General features: G+C 61.2%; 1 protein-coding gene across 4 annotated transcripts; it reads left to right on the top strand.

Moving 5' to 3' along the window:
* Positions 1 to 11,205: 11,205 nt before the first annotated feature.
* Positions 11,206 to 17,800, top strand: LRRC8E (leucine rich repeat containing 8 VRAC subunit E). 4 transcript variants are annotated; one of them, XM_081230721.1, is made up of 3 exons: positions 11,206 to 11,282; positions 14,671 to 14,813; positions 15,452 to 17,800. In XM_081230721.1, the coding sequence occupies exons 2-3, from the start codon at positions 14,676 to 14,678 to the stop codon at positions 17,699 to 17,701; spliced, it is 2,388 nt and encodes a 795-aa protein (XP_081086847.1). In that variant the 5' UTR covers positions 11,206 to 11,282; positions 14,671 to 14,675; the 3' UTR covers positions 17,702 to 17,800. The 4 variants fall into 4 exon arrangements, with proteins under 4 accessions (XP_081086847.1, XP_081086848.1, XP_081086849.1 ...); XM_081230722.1 differs by lacking the exon at positions 11,206 to 11,282 and adding an exon at positions 13,939 to 14,272; XM_081230723.1 differs by lacking the exon at positions 11,206 to 11,282 and adding an exon at positions 13,939 to 14,281.
* The last annotated feature ends 986 nt before the right edge of the window (positions 17,801 to 18,786 follow it).

Here is an 18,786-nt window from a genome sequence, read left to right as displayed (position 1 = left end):
TCACGGACAAGGGATGCTGAGCGGGGCAGGCCTTGGGGTAGGGGAATCACCAGCAGCCATGGGTCCCCGGCCCCTTGTCCAGTGAAGCAGCAGGGAAGGGAGCAGGCTGTCCTTGCCCTTGGGAGCCTCCCACCATCTAAGAGAACCAGAGGTGGAGGTCATAGCAGGCCAGTAGGGGGGGCGCCAAAGAGGCTGTCCAGGTCGGGTGCGGCATGGAAGAGGAAAGGACATTCACACGTACAGTGTGAGCATAAGTGTGGGCGTCAGAAGAGACGGTTAGTATTGTAGGAACGAGTCAGCAAGGACCTGGGACGTCAGGCGTACGGACAGACCCTTAGAGCAGGGCATTTTCAGGAGGGTGGCTCTGGAGATGGGGAGGGAGGATGGGCCATGATTTCCCACCTGGGTGACTCAGCTGGGGCCTCCCCTGAGAGACACAGAGGAATGAAGGGTCTTAGGGCCTCAGGAAGATTCAGTATCTGGTTTACTCGGCACCCACTTCCCAAGGCCTTCCGGGTGCTCCACTGTGCCTGGTTCTGAGGGGTCCCAAGTGTAGTGGAGCAGACAGACATTGGTGTCGGGGCGGGGACTTAGCCTGCACAGTAGTGTGGCAAGTGCCTAGACGAATGTGTAAGGAGATCAGGGAAGGCTTCCTGGAGGAGGTGGGGGGGGGATCCACAAGGGCAGAAGCATAGTGGTGAGACGTGGCAGGGGCCAGCAGGAGCCACGTGAGATCTGTGAAGAAGGAACAGGAGAGAGTGGGCATGGCCAGAACAGGAAGGGGCTTTTCTAGTCAGGAGAAAGAGTTTGCACTGTGAACTAAGGGCGATGGGGAGCCATGGAGGGCTTAGGTGAGAGGGGCACCAGCAGGTAGACTACAGTGTTGGGGGGCAGTGCAGAGGCAAAACAGCCAGGCAGTGGGGGTTCCGCTGGGGGAAGAAGGCCCAGGGAGGCAGCATCCTTTGTGGGGTTGCCCATGCAGCTGAGGCGGAGTCCCAGCTAGCAGAGGGGTGACACAGCCAGGGATGGCAAAGGAAGGTTTCCTAGGAGGAGACATTTAATTGGGTCCAGCCAGGTGCCAGCCAGGCCCTACCCTCTACACCCAGTGTGGACCCACCAAGTGTCCCCCACTCTGCTGCCTCATACCTGCCAAGCGGCAGGGCAGGACACTGGTTATGCACCAGGACAGCCGAATCCCAGCTCTATTCCCTCCCACGACAGCTCCTGTGGGCCCATGCATCATTCCCGTCACACAGATTTAACACTGAGACCCTGACAGTTGCTGTCTGCCTCTCCTGCTGCCACCGGGTAGCTGGTGGCTCCAGCTGGCTGGCTCCCAGGAGGGGGCACGGCCTTGGGGGAAGTGTCTGAGGTTCTGCCCTGCTCCATCACGGGCTGGCCTTGGAGCCCTGGCTGCCCAGCATGTCAAGAGTCAGCCCCTACCCTTGGGCTTATCTCAGCATCTGGAAACAAGGACACCTGGGTCCTCACCAGGACCCAGCTTAAAAAAGAGACCTCTGTGGACTTCCCTGGCAGTGCAGTGGTTAAGACTCTGCACTTCCAATGCAGGGTGCATGGGTTCGATCCCTGGTCAGGAGAACTAAGATCCCACATGCCACTAGGTGTGGCCAAAAAAAAAAGGAACTTCCGTAGTTTGCCACCTAACTGATTGGCTCCCAGGGGTGGAGGTGGCAGTGTCCCACTGCGACAGCGCCAATGTCTCTTCAGACCCCAGCTTGGGAGGCAGCCGCTTCTGGGGTGGGGGACAGGCAGGACTTGGTGATTCCTGTCTGACAGGAACCTGGCTTCGGGGACTGGGTCTAGGAGCAGAGATAGGGCTGAGGGCCCAACACAGGGTCCCACTCTGTCCTTCTACCTGCCCCGGGGATTGTGGTTCCCCTTGGGCCTCCATCATTCTTGGTATGAAGCAGGACACCCTCAGGGAGGGAAGGTGTAAGGGGTGCATTTCCGGCAGGGGCACTTGGAAAGGAGAGCCTGGGTTGGGGCTTAAAGGGTCCAGGGTCAGGGTGACTGGACTGGGAGGGCAAGGAATTCTGACTGGGGGAGACAAGTGAAGACATTGGTTGGCTCTGGTGAGGACGCTTGACTCTGGGACACAGGCAAGAATGCCTGGCTGGAGGGGCTTGGGGAGGACACCTGAAGTTGGGATGAAAGGTGAGGCCCATGGTTGGGAGGCACAGAGGAGCATGATGAGGGCACCTGGAGAGGAGTGGGCATTGTGAGGACTCCCTGATCTCCCACCCAGCCTTGGGAGAGGCTGCTCCTTCCCTGCAGGCCCTCCTACTGCGGGCCACCCAGGAGGCAGGGAATGCCCTTCATGAGCCCTGGACCCAGCTGCAGGCCCGCCTTTTGCACTGCAGCCTCCTCGGTGAGCAGAGGGCAGTGTGCGCGCTTGAGAGGCCCTGGAGGGACCCGAGATGGCCATGGGTCTCAGGCCACCCCTGTCTCCCTCCTACACCCCAGGGTGTGCGAAGTAGGGCGGTGCACACTGTGAGGAGGGACCTCAGGAAGGGCCCCCCCCACTCCCTCCTTGGATCCAAGCAAGCCTCTCCCCTCCCCCCAGGAGTGCGCGCTCCCCTGGCCGAGCGTGGGAAGAGCTTGGTCAACTGGCCACACGGCCCACGCCTTGCTCACTCGCTCGCGCGGCCCCACCTGGGCCCATCCTGCACCTAATTTTTCCATGAGAAATTGGGCATGAGAAAACCTACGTTCACGAACGCGGGTGGATGCGCGGCGCTGGACCACGGGGACTCGGCATCGCCTGGTCCCACCCCAGCCCCTCCTCGCGCGCCCGTATCCTCAGTGGAGAAGACGCAAGGCCGGGGAGTGTTCGGGAAGGCCTTCAACCAGAGCTACAACCTGCTGTGCACAGCTGCCAGCACAGCCCGGCCTGGCCCCTCTCGCCGCCCTGCGGTCAGCTGCGCCGCTGGAGGGCCCCAGCCCGCGACCGCGAAGGCGAAAGTGAACAGGCTTCAGTGTCCCGGCTTTATTGCAAACTCGGGCTGCGCGCGGTAGATGATACACTGGACTCTGGGCAGGGCCTAGGCCGAGGGAGGGACGAGGCTCGAGGGGAGCGGGAGCTTGTCCTAAGCCAAAGGGGTGGGGCTCAAGGGTGAGCCTTGGCCAAAGGTGTGGGTGGGTCGCAAGCCTGGGCCAAAATTCTAGGGGTCTAAGGGCTCTGAAACCAATCCACAGGGAGCCGGACTCCAGGAGGAGGGGAGGGGGAGATCTAAGACAAAGATGTACAACCTGAGGGACGGATCCTAAGGCAGGGGTGGGGCGGGTGGGCGGGGCTAGGGTCTCGCTCAGTGGAAGGTCTCCACCTCTACCACGGTCCAGTCACCCTGCGGGGAAGTCACGTCATCCGGGGAAAAGCTAGTGACTGAGGTGATGCTGGCGCGGGACTCGTCCAGGGGAGACAATAGTTCGGCCCAGCGGCCCAGTTCGGCGTCGCTGAGCGCAGTGCGGGGTCCCCCCGCGCTGCCGGCACCTTCCGCGTCCCCTGAGCCACCGGTGCCGCCCGCGGCACCCTCGGCCGCAGCTAGCAGCAGCGTCCGGCTCAGCAGGTGCTGCACGACGCTCGCCTGCAGCGCCCCCAGCGGCAGCTCGCCCAGACGCGCCGGTTTCGCTCCCCGCGAAGCCGCTCCAGCCCCAGCCCCAGCCCCAGCCGCCGCCTTCCCACCGCCCGCGCCAGGCCCGGGCCCCGGATCCAGCGCGCCTGTGGCGGGAGTCGCCGACGACTCGGGCCCTTCAGCCTCGTAGATGGTGCACAAGCCGTCAGCAGAGCCCGACCCGGCAGCAGGAGACCAAGGCAGGGGCGCTCCTGCGAGGAGAGGAGCCAGGCTGGGCATAGGGAGCGGGAAGCCCCGCCCCCGACACAAGACCCCGCCCCTTCCTTCAACTCCGCTCTCAGACCCAACTGTCCTGCCCCCGAGTTGCAAAGCCTCGCCTCCGACCTCGCCCTCCTACGGTCCCCAGACCTCGCCCCTCCTACTGGTCCGCAGTGTCCGGAGGGCTGCTTACCTGAGGTGCCGCGGATGGCCAGCGGCGGAGCGGAACCTCGGCTCCAGGCGGCCGGGTGGCAGGCGGCGAGCTCCGCATCGGCGGGTGGGGAGGTTGTGGCGCCGCCCTCGGGCCCACTGTCGTAGCCGCGCAGCTCTTCGGGCGTGCTCGTGGCGCTGCTGCTGTGGCCCGCCAGGTCCGGGCCGCTCAGCGTACTGGACGGGCTGCGCGATGGTGGCGGCGGTGGGCCCGGGGCCAGCGCCAGGGTCAGCCGTGGGCCCGAGATTGGGGCATCGGGACCCGGGGTTGGGGGGCGGCGTGGGGCTTGCAGAGGGGGTGAGGCAGGGGGAGAGGGAGGGGTCTGCAAAGCGGGCAAGGACAGGGAAGGTGGAGCCCGCGGAGGGGGTGTGGCCAGGGGAAGGGGAGGGTCTTGCAGAGGAGGTGAAGCAGGGGGAGAGAGAGGAACTTGCAGAGGGGGTGAAGCGGGGGGAGAGGGAGGGGCCTGCAGAGGAGGTGAGGCCAGAGAATGTGGAGCCCGCGGAGGGGGCGTGGCCAGGGGAGAGGGAAGGTCTTGCAGAGGGGGTGAAGCAGGGGGAGAGAGAGGGGCCTGCAGAGGGAGCGAGGACAGAGGAGGTGGAGCCTGCAGAGGAGGCAAGCTCTGAGGAGAGGGAGCGGCCTGAAAGGGAGGCGCGGCCAGAGAAGGTGGAGTGTGTGTGAGGGGCACGGCCAGTGGAAAAGGGGCCTGCAGAGGCAGTGAGGCCAGAGATGGTGTCTGTATAGGAGGGGTGGCCTGTAGAGGGGGAGTGGCCAGAGGCGTGGCCAGGGGAGAGGGTGAGCCTAGAGGAGGAGCACCTGGCAGAGAGAGTGTGGTCAGAAGAGAGGAAGGGGGAGAGGTCTGTGGAGGGGATGTGGCCAGAGAAGGGTCCTGTGTGGGAGGCGTGGCCAGTGTATAAGGCGTGGCCTGAAGAGGTGGAGACAGAGAAGGACCGGCCTGCGGAGGGGCCGTGGGCAGAGCAGGAGCCTGAAGAGGTGGTGTGGTTAGAGAAGAAGACGGGCTCCTCAGAGATGTTGCTTGAGATAGAGGGGCTTGTAGAGGGGCAGTGGCTGGTGGCAGAGGACCCGACAAAGGAGGTGTGGCCAAGGGAGAGGGGAGAGCTGGAAAAGGAGGTAAAGCCAAAGACGCTTCGGTGGTGGGCATACTCTGCAGAGCGGGTGAAACTGATGGAGGGACTGAAGTCAGAAAAGTGGCCGTGGCCAAGGGAGAGGCGGATACCTCCGGAAAAGATGTACCCAGATGTGCAGGGGGAGCTTGCAAAGGAGGTGTGGCCGGTGGAGAGGGGAGGGTCTGCAGAGAGGGTGGAGCAGAGGGAGGAGGGGCTAGTGGAGGGGGCATGGCCAATGGGTGGATACGGGCCTGGGGAGGGGGCGTGGTCGGTGGAGATGGAGGGAGCGAGCCCCTCAAGGGAGTGGCTGTGATATGGGAAGGCGGTGCAATAGGACAGGGTAGGGAGGAGGTGGCCAAAGGAGGAGAAAAGCCCTGTGCGGGGACTGCGCCCTTCCTTGGGGGTGTGGCCTGCGGGGGGCGTAGAGCCTGCAGTCCTCTGGACTTGGGCTGCGAGGGATGCCCCAGAGCCCGGGGTGTTCCAGCCGGGGAAGCCCCAGAGCGGGCTGGGGAGGACAGAGGAGTGGCGCTGGAGCCCAGGGGGCGCAAGGTTGGCCTCTGGAGGCCCCCGCCGGCGCTGGGTCGCCTCCTGGTGGCAGGACTCGGCTCCGCGGCGCTGCGCTCTGGGGCGCTGCTCACTGATTTCCTGGAAGCCTCGGTCGGGGGCCGGGGCCGGGCACTCGGAGCTGCCCGGGGGACACCCACCTCAGCGCCCGCAGCCCGGGATCGACGGGAGATGGCCGAGGAGGAGACGGCTGGAGTGGACCCAGAAGAGTCTGGGGACAAAGCAGAAGACCGAAGGGTCGCCGATACTTCTAGGCTGGTCCCCATCACATCCGAGGAACCCCCTTCCTCCCTAGATCACGTACCTCTCCGTGCCCCAGCGCTCAGGGCGCTCCTGCTGGGCCCTTCAGGGGCTTTTCCTCTGGCCACAGGTTCCTCAGCTGGGGGCCGGAGCCCCTTCTGCCCAAGAGGGCCTGGCCTGGGGACAAAAGGGTCTGCGCTCAGGACAGCGCTCCAGCTCCTTGTTTCGTCTCCCAAGTCTACATTTCCCCATGGGTGAGGGCATATGCCCTCTCTGCCAACCAATAATAGCTTTCACCAATTTGCGCCCAGTGATGAGCAAGGACTCCCACACACTTTAAATAAAAGCGTCCAGATGGAGACACTAACCCTTGCCCAAGGCAACAGGGGAGAGGGGGCTTGTTGTTACCTGGTGGGCCCGCTGGCATGCCCCGAGCTAGAGATACAGCCTGGGCCTGGGGTCTTCGCAGGGGACCGCTCCCCTCTCCCAGCTGCTGGGGGCCTGGAGGCTGTGGGGAGAAGGCCGAGTCAACGCAGGTGCCCGGGAAAGGAAGGCGAGGCTGGTGCCTCAGAGGAGAGGGAGGCAAGAAGATGGGGTCTGAATCAGGGAAAGAGGCTGGAGTACCTGGGCTCCTGGGGCCTGTCCCAGCACTCCGCGGTGGCCCCCCCCGGGGAGTAGCCTCCGGGAGAGCGGCTCCCCGGCTGCCCCCCGCTCGCTCTGCCAGAGGCCCTCGCCCTGAAGCTCCCGCTGCTCCCAGAACTCGAAGAGCCGCGCTGGTTACGGGGGGAGGGGGTCGTGGAGACCCTGGGGGCTTGGGGGTCGGAAGGTTGGGAGGGCGAGAAGAGGGCGTCCGACCGGCGGCCCCTGCTCTGTACTTGTCCCTCTTGTCCATCTCGCACCTGATGAGGAGACAGACCGATCAGCATCCCAGGTCCTGGACAGCTACGCTGCCTGCAGGGATCTGGGTCCTGGCACCTCTCGGCTCTTTCCCCAGCGTCGCCACCCATGCGCGCCCAAACCTCTGCCTGGATCCACTTCCTTCCCACCCACCCACCACTCACCAGCGCAGCTGCTCATGGTTGTTCCCAAGTCCCACCCTCACCGCCTTCCTCCAGGCCATGCCAGCCTCAGCCAACCCCCCTGCTCCCTCTCAGGACCGGAGATCCACCCCCCTACCCCTCGCCCCCTCAGGGACCCTGACCACCAGCGTCGGGACAGGGGACTGCCACAGGTTCCAGATGAAGGGGACGGGAGCACACGCCCAGGTCCCCCTCGCCAGCCACCGGCGCCGTCCCGGAGGGATGTCGGCACCTGCCGGGAGGAGAAGCGGCCCTGGCTGCCCGCGCACGGGCTCGGGGAGACAAAGAGCCGGGTCCCGAGCCCTTCCCCTCCCCCAGCTGGGCCCTGGTCCGCGCCACCCTTCCACCTGCTCGAGCCGAGCTCACCTTGGGCTCCGGCCTCCCGCCGCTCCACGCTGGGTCGCCTGGGGTGGGGCAGGGTGGGAGCGCCGCGGCGGCCGCGAGCGGAGGGCAGGCGAGGGGAGGGGGCGGCGGGCGGCGGCGCGGGGAGGCCGGCCGGCCCCTCGGCGGCGGGCGGGGGAGCAGGGGCCGCGCGCGCTGGATGCAGACCCGGCAGGCAGAGGCGGGAGCGCGCCGAGTAGGGCGGCCGGGAGCGCGTAGGAGGGAGGGGCTGCTTCTCCGCGGCTGCGCCTGAGGACCCCAGACACCCAACCGGTCGGGCTTCGAGGGGAATCCCTTGGGGTCCCGGACTCAGCCTAACCTCCTCTCCCCACCCCCTGCCATACACACCTGCCCCGGCCCCCACCCCAACTACTTGGCGACCAAGGCCCGCCTGGACGCGGATAGGTTGGGCCCTGGCAACCAGGGGGCGGGACCATCGCGCCTCGTGCCCAATTGACCAATCCGGCCGCTCGGTGTCCCCGGCCCTGTTCTCGCTTTTGCGACCGCAGGGGCGGGCCCCCGAGGATTCTTGGGGCTTCCGCCCCTCTCATACCCAAAGGGTTTTCACAGACCCCAGGAAACCCCGTACCTGGTTGGGCTGGGGGGACTGGTGGGAGAATGCAGCCCTGGGAATGTAGGGGTAGACGCCAGATTTGGGGGAAGAGAGGAAGAAAGGACAAGAGGGAGAGACGGAGGGTGGTGAGAGATGACCCAGCCTTCTGCAGGGCAGAGCACCCCCCAACTCGCCACACCCTCCCAGGTCACACGAAGTCAAGTCAGCAAAGGCTTCCTGGCAGAGCCGGGCTTTGTGGGGATGAGATTATGGGGGGCCTGGAGGTGTAAAAACGGGTGCAAGAGGAGCCGAGAAGATCCCGTCTGAGGTTTCCCAGCCCAACCTGAGGGAGTGAGAGGTGTCATTTTGGTGACCCTCCAAACTGGTGCAGAGGCCTCATGGAGGACCTCGGTAGGGGACTGTGGCACTGAGGGGGTTGAAGCAAGAAGAGGAAGACGGCCATCCTCAGCTGCCCAGAGCTGGCCAACAGTGCCAGGTGCCCTCTTGCACCTCTGCTTATACTCAAGGCCACATGGTTCCCCACACACACACTGTGCTCTCTGCCCCCAAGCCCCATCTCTTCAGACTCTTAGCCACTCACTACCCCATTCCAAAGAACCAGCTCCCTCTGCCTCACCGCTTCCCCCATCACATTTGTACATACACACACACACAGAGTATCCACCATATGATTCCATTTATATAATATTCTGGAAAACACAAGCTAATCTATAGTGACAGAAAGCAAATCAGTGGCTATTGGGGACCGCTGGGGGAGGGAAACTTTTGAACCACCAATTGAAGCCACTCTGATTGATTCCTGACCCTCAGAAACTATGTGAGACAATAAATTCTTATTGTCTTAAGGTGCTAGGTTTGGGGGCAATTGGTTACACAGCACAGTAATATGTAACTACCTCAGGCTCACAAAACCTTAAAAGCTGGGTATAAAATATCAAGTGTTGGTGAGAATGTGGAGAAATTGGAACAGTTGTGTACTGATGGTGGGAATGTAAAATGGTGCAACCACTGTGATTCCACTTATATGGGGTCCCCAGAGGATTCAAATTCATAGAGATGGATGGTAGAATGGTGGGTGCCAGGAGCTAGGGAGAGGAATGAGGAATATGAATTCAATGGGGACAGAGTTTCAGTTCTGCAAAACAAAAAATGTTCTGAAGATGGATGGTGGCGATGGTTGCCCAACACTGAATGTACTTAATGGCACTGAACTGTAAACTTAAAAATAGTTAGGATGACAGATTCTATGTTATGTGTGTGCTCTACCACAATTGTTTAAAACCTGGACAGTGTCCATGTGGAAAAACTCACAAACTCCCTGTGGGAATGTAAAGGGGGCAGGCTTCCTGGAGGACAATTGGAAAGCATTGTATGCGTGTCATATGACGAGACATTCCACTCAAGCGTCTGTACCTACCTGTGGCAGTGCCATACAGCTCCTTCCATATCTCCTGAGCACCCACAGTCCCCACCTGCAGGAAAGTCAGAAGTGTCAGGGCCTTAACACTCCCTCCATCCCCCTCTCCAGAGCAGCCCTCAGCCACGACAGGCAGGAGCTGGTACATCAATGCTTCAACTCCCTCACCTCTTGGGTGGGAAAACTTGGAGGTGCGTCCTCCACCATCTCCCAGAGCTCCCCAGCACAATGGAACCCCAGCTGCCCATAGTGGCAGCCTTCTCCTTCACCCTCATTAACACTACTGGCTTCCATCCCTTCCCTTCCCCACTGCCTCACCTTCCAGAGAAACTATTTGCATCTAATTCCTTGCCTCAGGACCTGCATCTAGAAGAGCCTGAACTAAGCATCCATCCGTCCATCATTTACTGAATGCCCACTGTGTGCCAGGCACCATCCCAAGTGCTGGGGACACAGTAGGGAACAGAAGAGACACGTGTCTGGGGATCATGGGGCTTCGATTTCAGTCACCACAGAGACTCTTCAACAAGTGTGCAAAGCGTCATTTATGAAAACACTTATCCCAGCATAAAGCTGGAAACAAACCGCCAGGATATGGATCTCAAGGAGCTTCTCCCGAGGCTAGAGGAAAGGGAGAAACTATTCACCTCAAAAGGCCCCTGCCCCCTTGCTACCCCTTCACCTCACCCTACATTGTTATATACACAGCATGTGTCACAAACTGACATTACCTTGTTCCTTCCTTATTTACTTTCTTACCTCTGTCTCCGCCCACCCCACTCCACCCCCAATCCACACACACACCAATAGAGCAGAAGCTCTGAGAAGGTAACCTCGCTTTTCTTGTCCACACAATGAAGGTTTGCCTTTGGGCAGCCTGTGGTCGAGCCCACAAGGACTTCTTCAAGGGTCGCGCCCATTGCAGGGTTTCACAGGGGAACCCAACCCTCAAGGTTTCGGAGTGTCTCTACTCTGGTGAACTTCTTTTCTTTTCCCCATGGGAGATGGGTTCTCACTCTGCCACCTGGTTCAGGTCCCCTCACCCTTGAGTTTTGCAGACAGGGCAGATCAAGGTCAACTGTCGCCTAAGACCCAGCTCAGGCCTCCCAAAGTGGGGAGGAAATCGTGGTGGGGGGAGGCAGAGTCTCCCTTTGAGAAGCCGGCCTCCCAGACTGGACTCCAACCCCGGCTCCCAGAGCCCTCTGACCCCCGTGCCCAACCCCACAAGGACCCGGGAGCAGCTCACTCCCTCTCCTCCCCCAGTGGAGAGCTTCCCCTGGCTGGGTGGTCAGAGCAGGAAGGCGGAAGCGCCTTGCCCTCTCTTGGGCCCTGGTCACTGATTCCTTGGTTGAGCCTCAAGGCCAGGTAGCTGCACCTGGGAGTGAAGGGAGGAGGAGGGGGAGGAGGAGTTCCACGCGTTCCTGAGAGGGTCTATACAGCTTGGCTCCCGGAAGCGTGCCTTCAGGTTGGCTTTGGGAGCCCAGCGCCTCCAGCCCTCCTCAGTTTCCCCCGTGCCAGGTTTGCCCCACTGAAGCGGAGCCCAGAATTCTACGGTCCCTGCTCCTCCGACCAGCCCCTCGCCCACCTCGGAGACATCAGGATTAGGATCGCCCTCCTCCCGCGATCCCGCGGTACCGACCTGTGAGCGCCCTAAGGGAGGCGGGGCCGAGACGGCTGGTGGGCGGGGCCGGGCGGGGCCGGGCGGGGCGGAGCTGCTCCCGGCTCTTATCCAGCTCGCCCGCCCTCCCTGACTCACCCAGCCTGTCCCGCGAACTCTGCGGGAGTCCCGGCCGCTCCGCTCCCAGGGACACAGGAGTTGGAACAAGCGTCCGGCCCGTGAGGTGAGTAGGTGGCTCTCCGCCCCTGGGGACCAGGTGGCGGGGTGAGGATCTGGCCCACGGGAGGACCGCTCCAGGTGCGGCTGGCCCTGTGACCTGAGTCCAACGCAGTCTGGGGCACAGAAGGAGCTGAGGGGTGGGCTGGGGGGTGCAGAGAGAGGCCCCGCCCTGGCCAGCCCAAGGGCGCCTGTCAGGGAGCCCGGCAGGCCTGGCCAAGGACGAGTGAAGATCAACAGGCTGGGGTCCACCCTGAGGGTCTTGACCATGTTCCCCTCTCCTCCGCTGCTGACGACTCAGCCCTGTGAGTCCCTCAATTCCCAGAACCCTACCACTTGGGAGCCTCACCAGGCTGTCTCTTCTGGGACTCTTGAACCTCAAGACTCCCCAGACCCCCCTAGTCCTGGCAGGACAGCTTGGAAAAGTACTGGGTTGGGAGTCCCTAGGCCTGGGGCCCAGAACAGGATCTGCTACTATGGGGCCACCCTCCCCCAACCAGGCCACAGTTTCTCACTTGTGTAAAAATCCAAAGTTGGACCCTGTGTCCTCCAAGACCCATTTCAGGGCTGACAACAGTCACTGTTTCTTCTTTGCCCCTTAGCATGGGCTGTGGGTGGGGACGGTGTGGGATGGGGCGCTGGACCAGGAGCACCCGCCACCGCCACGTGTTCGGAGGCAAGCTGGGGGCTTGGGGAAGGCCTGAGGGAGAAGCAGCAGCAAGGGTGAGGCATGGGTGACCGGAGCTAAGGCTGGGTAGGGGGCATGTTCCTGGCCCTAGGCTGAGCAGGACAACTCAGCCTGCTGGGCAGAGCAGCCATCCTCCCTCCATTTCTTCTCTGCCTGAAGGAACCCCTTCTGAGGTTCTTTTGGCAAAGATGCTTCATCTCAGCGAGACGTTCTCACTCAACAACGTGATCAGACAGACGGGACTTGGGGGTCTCGCCTCGAATGCCACTTGTCACAAACTGTGACACCTTGAGCAAGTTATTTCACTCTCCTGAGTCTGGAAAAGGAGGGTCCCAACATCCACGCTCCCAGGGCTGGGATAAAATGAGACACTGAAAGCATCTGGTGGTCATAAGTTCTCTGCTCCCACACCCCCATGAAGCCTTCTCCCCAAGCCCTCCCACCAGCCCTGTTCAGACACAGGGGGGCCAGCCTTGTGTCTGGGGAAACTTAATGGCAGGTTCGGGACGATGAAGATTGAGTCATGGAGACAGATAATGATAACCCCATGTCTGCTTCTGAGACTGTTGTGTATACACTTTGCTCTGGGGGCGCATCCTCTGGGCCATCTGCTGGGGACCCTGGGTGTGTCTCTGCCTTCTTGCCTTTGATTGTGGACCCGGGATGGCCACTGGGGAGCTTCCACCATTGTGAGATGGGTCCTGAAGGGTGGCAAGGCCTCGGGGGCAGGAAGTTGGTCCCTGCCTGTGTGTGTGGCATTTTTGCTAACAGTTACCATTCTCAGGTGAAGCAGCTAAGCAGTGTCCCTCGCAGGGGTAGGTGGCCAGGGCAGGGAGAACAGTGGGTGGCCAGAACTGGAAGAGGGCATATGGCCGGCTCCCTGGTCCTGGGTCTCTCCTCAACTTAGTGTGTACTTGCCCTTTGTACACACATGCCCTGAGGTGCACACGCCAGAATGCCCCCAGGGTGTCCCTTTTGGTGGCTGCAATTTGGCTCCTGGGGGCTGTTGAGCTGCCCTGAGTGTGTTTCTAGCAGATTCCCTGGTGTCTGAGCCAATGATGCACTGGAGGCAACTTTACTCAGCTTGTTGTTTAGGACACGGTGTGAAACTGAGCACGAGGGATGGGCCATTGGGTGAGGGATCCTGTGCTCTGTCTGCACACCCCCTTGCATGTGCCGGCTGCTGGGTGAGTCAGGGCCTGAGTCAGGGGGCCCCGGAGACTGGGTGTGGGCAGGCGTGTCCCTGACCCTTACGTATTATCCCTGGTACTGAGGTGGGAGCCTCTGATGGGATTAAGGGCTGTGGCGGACTGCCCTGACTTCAGCCTGGTGGGCGGGGCCTGCATCCCATATCCCCGCCCACTTCCACCTTGTCCTCACTCAGGAGTATCCCTAAGGCCTTCAAGGGTTGTGGGGACCAAAAACGGAGGCAAGGAGGTGTCAGAGCGATTGACTGAGGTGTGGGACAGAGGCCAGTTTCCCTCCCACCCAGGAGAAGGGTGGGAGGCTGGAGGACTGGCTCGTGGCCCAGATGCCTCCCTTCTTTGCCCAGCCTGTGCCCAGTGACAGGCTATCAGGATGAGCACCGCAGGCCACAGGAAACCTGCGTGATATAAAACAGGATCTTTATATTTGGGAGCATGGGTGCTGGGGAGGGGGGCAGACTGCCTAGGAGCCCCCTCCGAGGCGGTGAGGGGCTTGCTGCCTCCCTTTCCTTTTCGCCCCTCCAGCCTCGGAGATGGGGGAAAGGCTCCCGACTGCCTGTCAGGGAGGGTGATGTCCTGGCCTGTGGCCCACGCCTCCGTGTGACTTGCGCCTGGCTGTCTGTATCTGGAATAATGATACCTTGGTCTAAAATGAAAGCCTGGGACAGACAGAGTGGGCTGGCCGCCCAGGAGCCTGGCAGCCCAGCCCTGTCCCAGTCGTAGGTGTCACCCTGGCTCTCTCCCTGTGAGTTTTCCATTTCCTCATCCTCTGCCTCGTCCTCGCGCCCCCCTGCCCCTGCCTCTCAGAGGCCAGGTCTCTGTTTTCTGCCGCAGATCCTAGGCACTTGCCCCGCTAGAAATCCAGGTGTCCTAGGTGGCACTCCCACCCCCCAGGGCTGACCAGCCATCAGCTTTGCCACTCCCTGCCCCTGGGGCCCGTAACCAGAACCAGGCTCCAGCCGGCTTTTCCGGTTGGAGGTTGGAGGTGGTGCCCGGAGCGCCCCTGAAGGGGGTGCGGGGCCCACGCCCCGGAAGTCCCCGAGTCTCTGGGACTCTCTCTGGTCCAGTGGTGGAGGGAGCCGGGGCTGGCCGCCTGGATACCGGGTACCTGGGGTCAGAGAAGCAGAGCGAAGTGTTTCCAATTGGCGTCAAGGGTGGGAGGAGATGCCTGGGCTCCGGGAGAAGGCTACACGGGCAAGCTGTGGGGCAGCGGCCCCGTGGACTGCCCCTCCTGAGCTCTGAGAGGGCAAGCAGAGTCCGACCGGGACAGGGGTCCCTGGGAGCAGAGGTGGTGAGGACAGTAGCTGCCCGGCTCCAGGAAGGAGGCGAGGTCTGTGGGGGGAGGGGAAGGAAGCGCACAGCGTGTGGGTTCTGCCAGAGTTTGGCAGGGCCGAGCGCGGATTGGGAGCAGATGCGTGTGTCTGGCTCTTATGGGGACCCGGCACCAGGCGCCCTTTCCTGAGGGTCTCTCTCTGCCCCCTCCACTTCCTGCTCTCCCACAGGCGGGATGATTCCTGTGGCGGAGTTCAAGCAGTTCGCGGAGCACCAGCCCGCCTTCAAAGTGCTCAAACCTTGGTGGGACGTGCTGGCCGAGTACCTCACCGTGGCTATGCTCATGATCGGGGTCTTCGGCTGCACCCTCCAGGTAAGGGGCGGGGCAGGGGCGGGGTCTCTAGGGGCGGGGTCTGGGAGGTTCCGGAAGTCTTCCGTTACCGTCTCTTAGTTCTGGAGACTGAAAGCCTGAAATCAAAGTGTTGACGGGGTTGCTTCCTTCCGAAAGCTGTGAGGGAAAATGAGTTCCACGCCTCCCTTCTAGACTCTGGTGGCCTCAGCTTTCCTTGGTTTATAGATAACGTTCTCCCTGTATCTTCCAAAGCATCTTCCGTGTGTGTACGTCTGTGTGTCTGTGTGTGTCTGTGTCCAGATTTCTCCCTTTTATAAGCCCAAAGTCCTATTGGGTTAGGGCCCACCCCCAATGACCTCATCTTAACTTGATTACATCTGCTCTGGAAAGACTATTTCCAAACAAAGCAACATTCACAGGTATTTGGGGGTTAGGACTTCAACATCTTTTCGAAGGACACAAATCAACCCAGCTCTTTTTTTCAGACAAAGTCCGATGCTCAGAGGTTTATTGACTCTTCCAAAGCTGGGGAACAAACTGGAGACAGTTGGGGGTTGATGGAAACCTCTCTTGCCTTCGGCCTGCTTCCTCCCCCACCCCACAACTTCCCAGGCCGCCCCAGATCCTTCACCATCTTTCACCCTCTCTCCCATCCCCAGGTGACACAGGACAAGATCATCTGTCTGCCCAGTCATGAACCCCGGGAGAACTTATCAGAGGCCCCGTGCCAGCAACTGCTGCCGCGGGGGGTCTCCGAGCACATGGGGGACCTCCGGGAGTTGAGCGGCCTCAGGAACAACCTGGACCTGCAGCAATACAGCTTCATTAACCAGCTCTGCTATGAGACGGCCCTCCACTGGTACGCCAAGTACTTCCCCTACCTGGTTGTCATCCACACACTCATCTTCATGGTCTGCACCAGCTTCTGGTTCAAGTTCCCCGGCACCAGCTCCAAGATTGAGCACTTCATCTCCATCCTGGGCAAGTGTTTCGACTCTCCGTGGACCACGCGGGCCCTATCCGAGGTCTCCGGGGAGAACCACAAGGACCCTGCCGCCGCCGGGCGGGCAATGGTGACCATGGCAGCAGCGGCGGCAGGACCGGGGAAGGCAGGTGAGGGTGAGAAGGGGAAGATGCTGGCGGAGCCCGAGAAGGTGGTGACGGAGCCACCGGCTGTCACCCTGCTGGACAAAAAGGAGGGTGAGCAGGCCAAAGCCCTGTTTGAGAAGGTCAAGAAATTCCGCATGCACGTGGAAGAGGGGGACATCCTGTACACCATGTACATCCGGCAGACGGTGCTCAAGGTCTGTAAGTTCTTGGCCATCCTGGTCTACAACCTCATCTACGTGGGGAAGATCAGCTTCCTGGTGGCCTGTAGGGTGGAGACCTCGGAGGTCACGGGCTATGCCAGCTTCTGCTGCAACCACACCAAGGCCCACCTCTTCTCCAAGCTGGCTTTCTGCTACATCTCCTTTGTGTGCGTCTACGGGATCACCTGCTTTTACACACTCTGCTGGCTCTTCCACCGGCCCCTCAAGGAGTACTCCTTCCGGTCCGTGCGGGAAGAGACGGGCATGGGCGACATCCCTGACGTCAAGAACGACTTCGCCTTCATGCTGCACCTCATCGACCAGTACGACTCACTCTACTCCAAGCGCTTCGCTGTCTTCCTCTCTGAGGTCAGCGAGAGCCGCCTGAAGCAGCTCAACCTCAACCACGAGTGGACGACTGAGAAGCTGCGGCAGAAGCTGCAGCGCAACGCCTGCGGCCGGCTCGAGCTGGCCCTCTGCATGCTCCCGGGGCTGCCCGACACGGTCTTCGAGCTCAGCGAGGTGGAGGCCCTGCGGCTGGAGGCCATCTGTGACATCACCTTCCCCCCAGGCCTCTCGCAGCTGGTGCACCTGCAGGAGATCAGCCTGCTCCACTCGCCGGCCAGGCTGCCCTTCTCCTTGCAGATCTTCCTGCGGGACCACCTGAAGGTCATCCGGGTCAAGTGCGAGGAGCTCCGAGAGGTGCCCCTCTGGGTGTTCGGGCTGCGCGGCCTGGAGGAGCTGCACCTGGAGGGGGTCTTCCCACCGGAGCTGGCCCGGGCAGCGACCCTCGAGAGCCTCCGGGAGCTGAAGCAGCTGAAGGTGCTGTCTCTGCGGAGCAACGCCGGCAAGGTGCCCGCCAGCGTGACCGACGTGGCCGGTCACCTGCAGCGTCTCAGCCTGCACAATGACGGGGCCCGCCTGCTGGCACTGAACAGCCTCAAGAAGCTGGCGGTGCTTCGGGAGCTGGAGCTGGTGGCCTGCGGGCTGGAGCGCATCCCCCATGCCGTCTTCAGCCTGGGCGCACTGCAGGAACTGGACCTCAAGGACAACCACCTGCGGTCCATCGAGGAGATCCTCAGCTTCCAGCACTGTCGCAAGCTGGTCACACTCCGGCTGTGGCACAACCAGATCGCCTACGTCCCCGAGCACGTACGGAAGCTCCGGGGCCTTGAGCAGCTCTATCTCAGCCACAACAAGCTGGAGACACTGCCCACCCAGCTCGGCATGTGCTCTGGCCTCCGCCTGCTGGACGTCTCCCATAACGGGCTGCACTCCCTGCCGGCCGAGCTGGGCCTCCTCCAGAACCTGCAGCACCTGGCTCTCTCCTACAACGCCCTGGAGCTTCTGCCCGACGAGCTCTTCTTCTGCCGCAAGCTGCGGACGCTGCTCCTTGGCTACAACCACCTGAGCCAGCTCTCGCCCCAGGTGGGGGCCCTTGGGGCCCTCAGCCGCCTGGAGCTCAAGGGCAACCGGCTGGAGGCGCTGCCGGAAGAACTCGGCAACTGTGGGGGACTGAAGAAGTCGGGGCTCCTGGTGGAGGACACCCTTTACGAAGGGCTGCCGGCAGAGGTGCGGGACAGGATGGAGGTGGAGTGAAGCCAGGGAGGGGCGGGTTGCGGTAGAGTCCTTCCAGGATGCTACCACCCTGGAATCTCTACTGTTATCTTCAAGGGAGGGGGCCAAGTGAGCCCAGGCCAGAAGAGGAGGAGCAGACGTGCCAGGCTGGCGGAACCCAGGCAAGATCCTGGGATCGGTTTGCCTGGGAGGCTGTGGATCTGGGGTGGAACATCCTGGAGGGATTAACTCAGTCATAAGACTCTCAGAGCAAAACCACACCTGTGTCTTTGGCTAGCTGGCCTGCCCCCAGCCCTGGGCCAGAGCTGCTGCTCCCCCAACCCACTCCGAACATTCTGGCTCAATCAATGCCACATATGGGGGTGGGGCTCATCCCAATGGGATTTCAACCCTCTCTTCCGGACCAAAACAGCTTATCTCTGGGATTCTCTCCCAAGGAGGGGACACAGATGCAATGGACAAGCTCCCCCCTCCTCCACCCCCAACTTGGATGTTAATCCCCTATTTATAAGTTGTTTGCTATGGACACCTGAACTCAGAAAAATGGTTTTCATATTTGGCTAGGCATCAAAATCAACATCACCAAAACAAAACATCCCAGGCCCCACCCCTGAAAGACTGACTCAGGAGCTTTGCCTGGAGGCCAGGAACTTGCCGGTAAATATAAGCATCCCAGGTAATTCTGACACAGACAGTCCCAGGCCTGTGTGTTGGGAAATGCTGACCTACAAAGTAGATATCTGGGTGTCTAGAGCAGGGATTCTGAACTTTTTTTTAGATCCCTAGATGCTTTGAGAAATCTGACGAAAGCTGGGCACCTCCTTCCTCAGGAAAATGCTCACGTGCACATCCATGAAAAGTTCTGCAAACAACTTGAGGCAATCAACAGATTCCCCCAGATCCCCTAGAGGGCTGTTTATGGACATCCTAAGGATCGGGGACCCCAGGTTAAGAACACCTGCTGTGGAGGGTACATTTTTCTGAAGACAGGCTGGGACTTTGTCTTTCAAATGTTCCCTATGCAAGGGAGTGTATATCAGTGGGTGCTTAATAAATGATACTATGAGAACTATAATCTTGATCCCTTCTGTCCACTCCTGTCATAG

This window comes from Mesoplodon bidens (genome assembly GCF_964165515.1).
Source record: "Mesoplodon bidens genome assembly, chromosome: 4".
NCBI lineage: Eukaryota > Metazoa > Chordata > Mammalia > Artiodactyla > Ziphiidae > Mesoplodon > Mesoplodon bidens.
The sequence above is the reverse complement of the archived record's forward strand: the minus strand, read 5'-3'. Positions and strand labels throughout refer to the sequence as shown.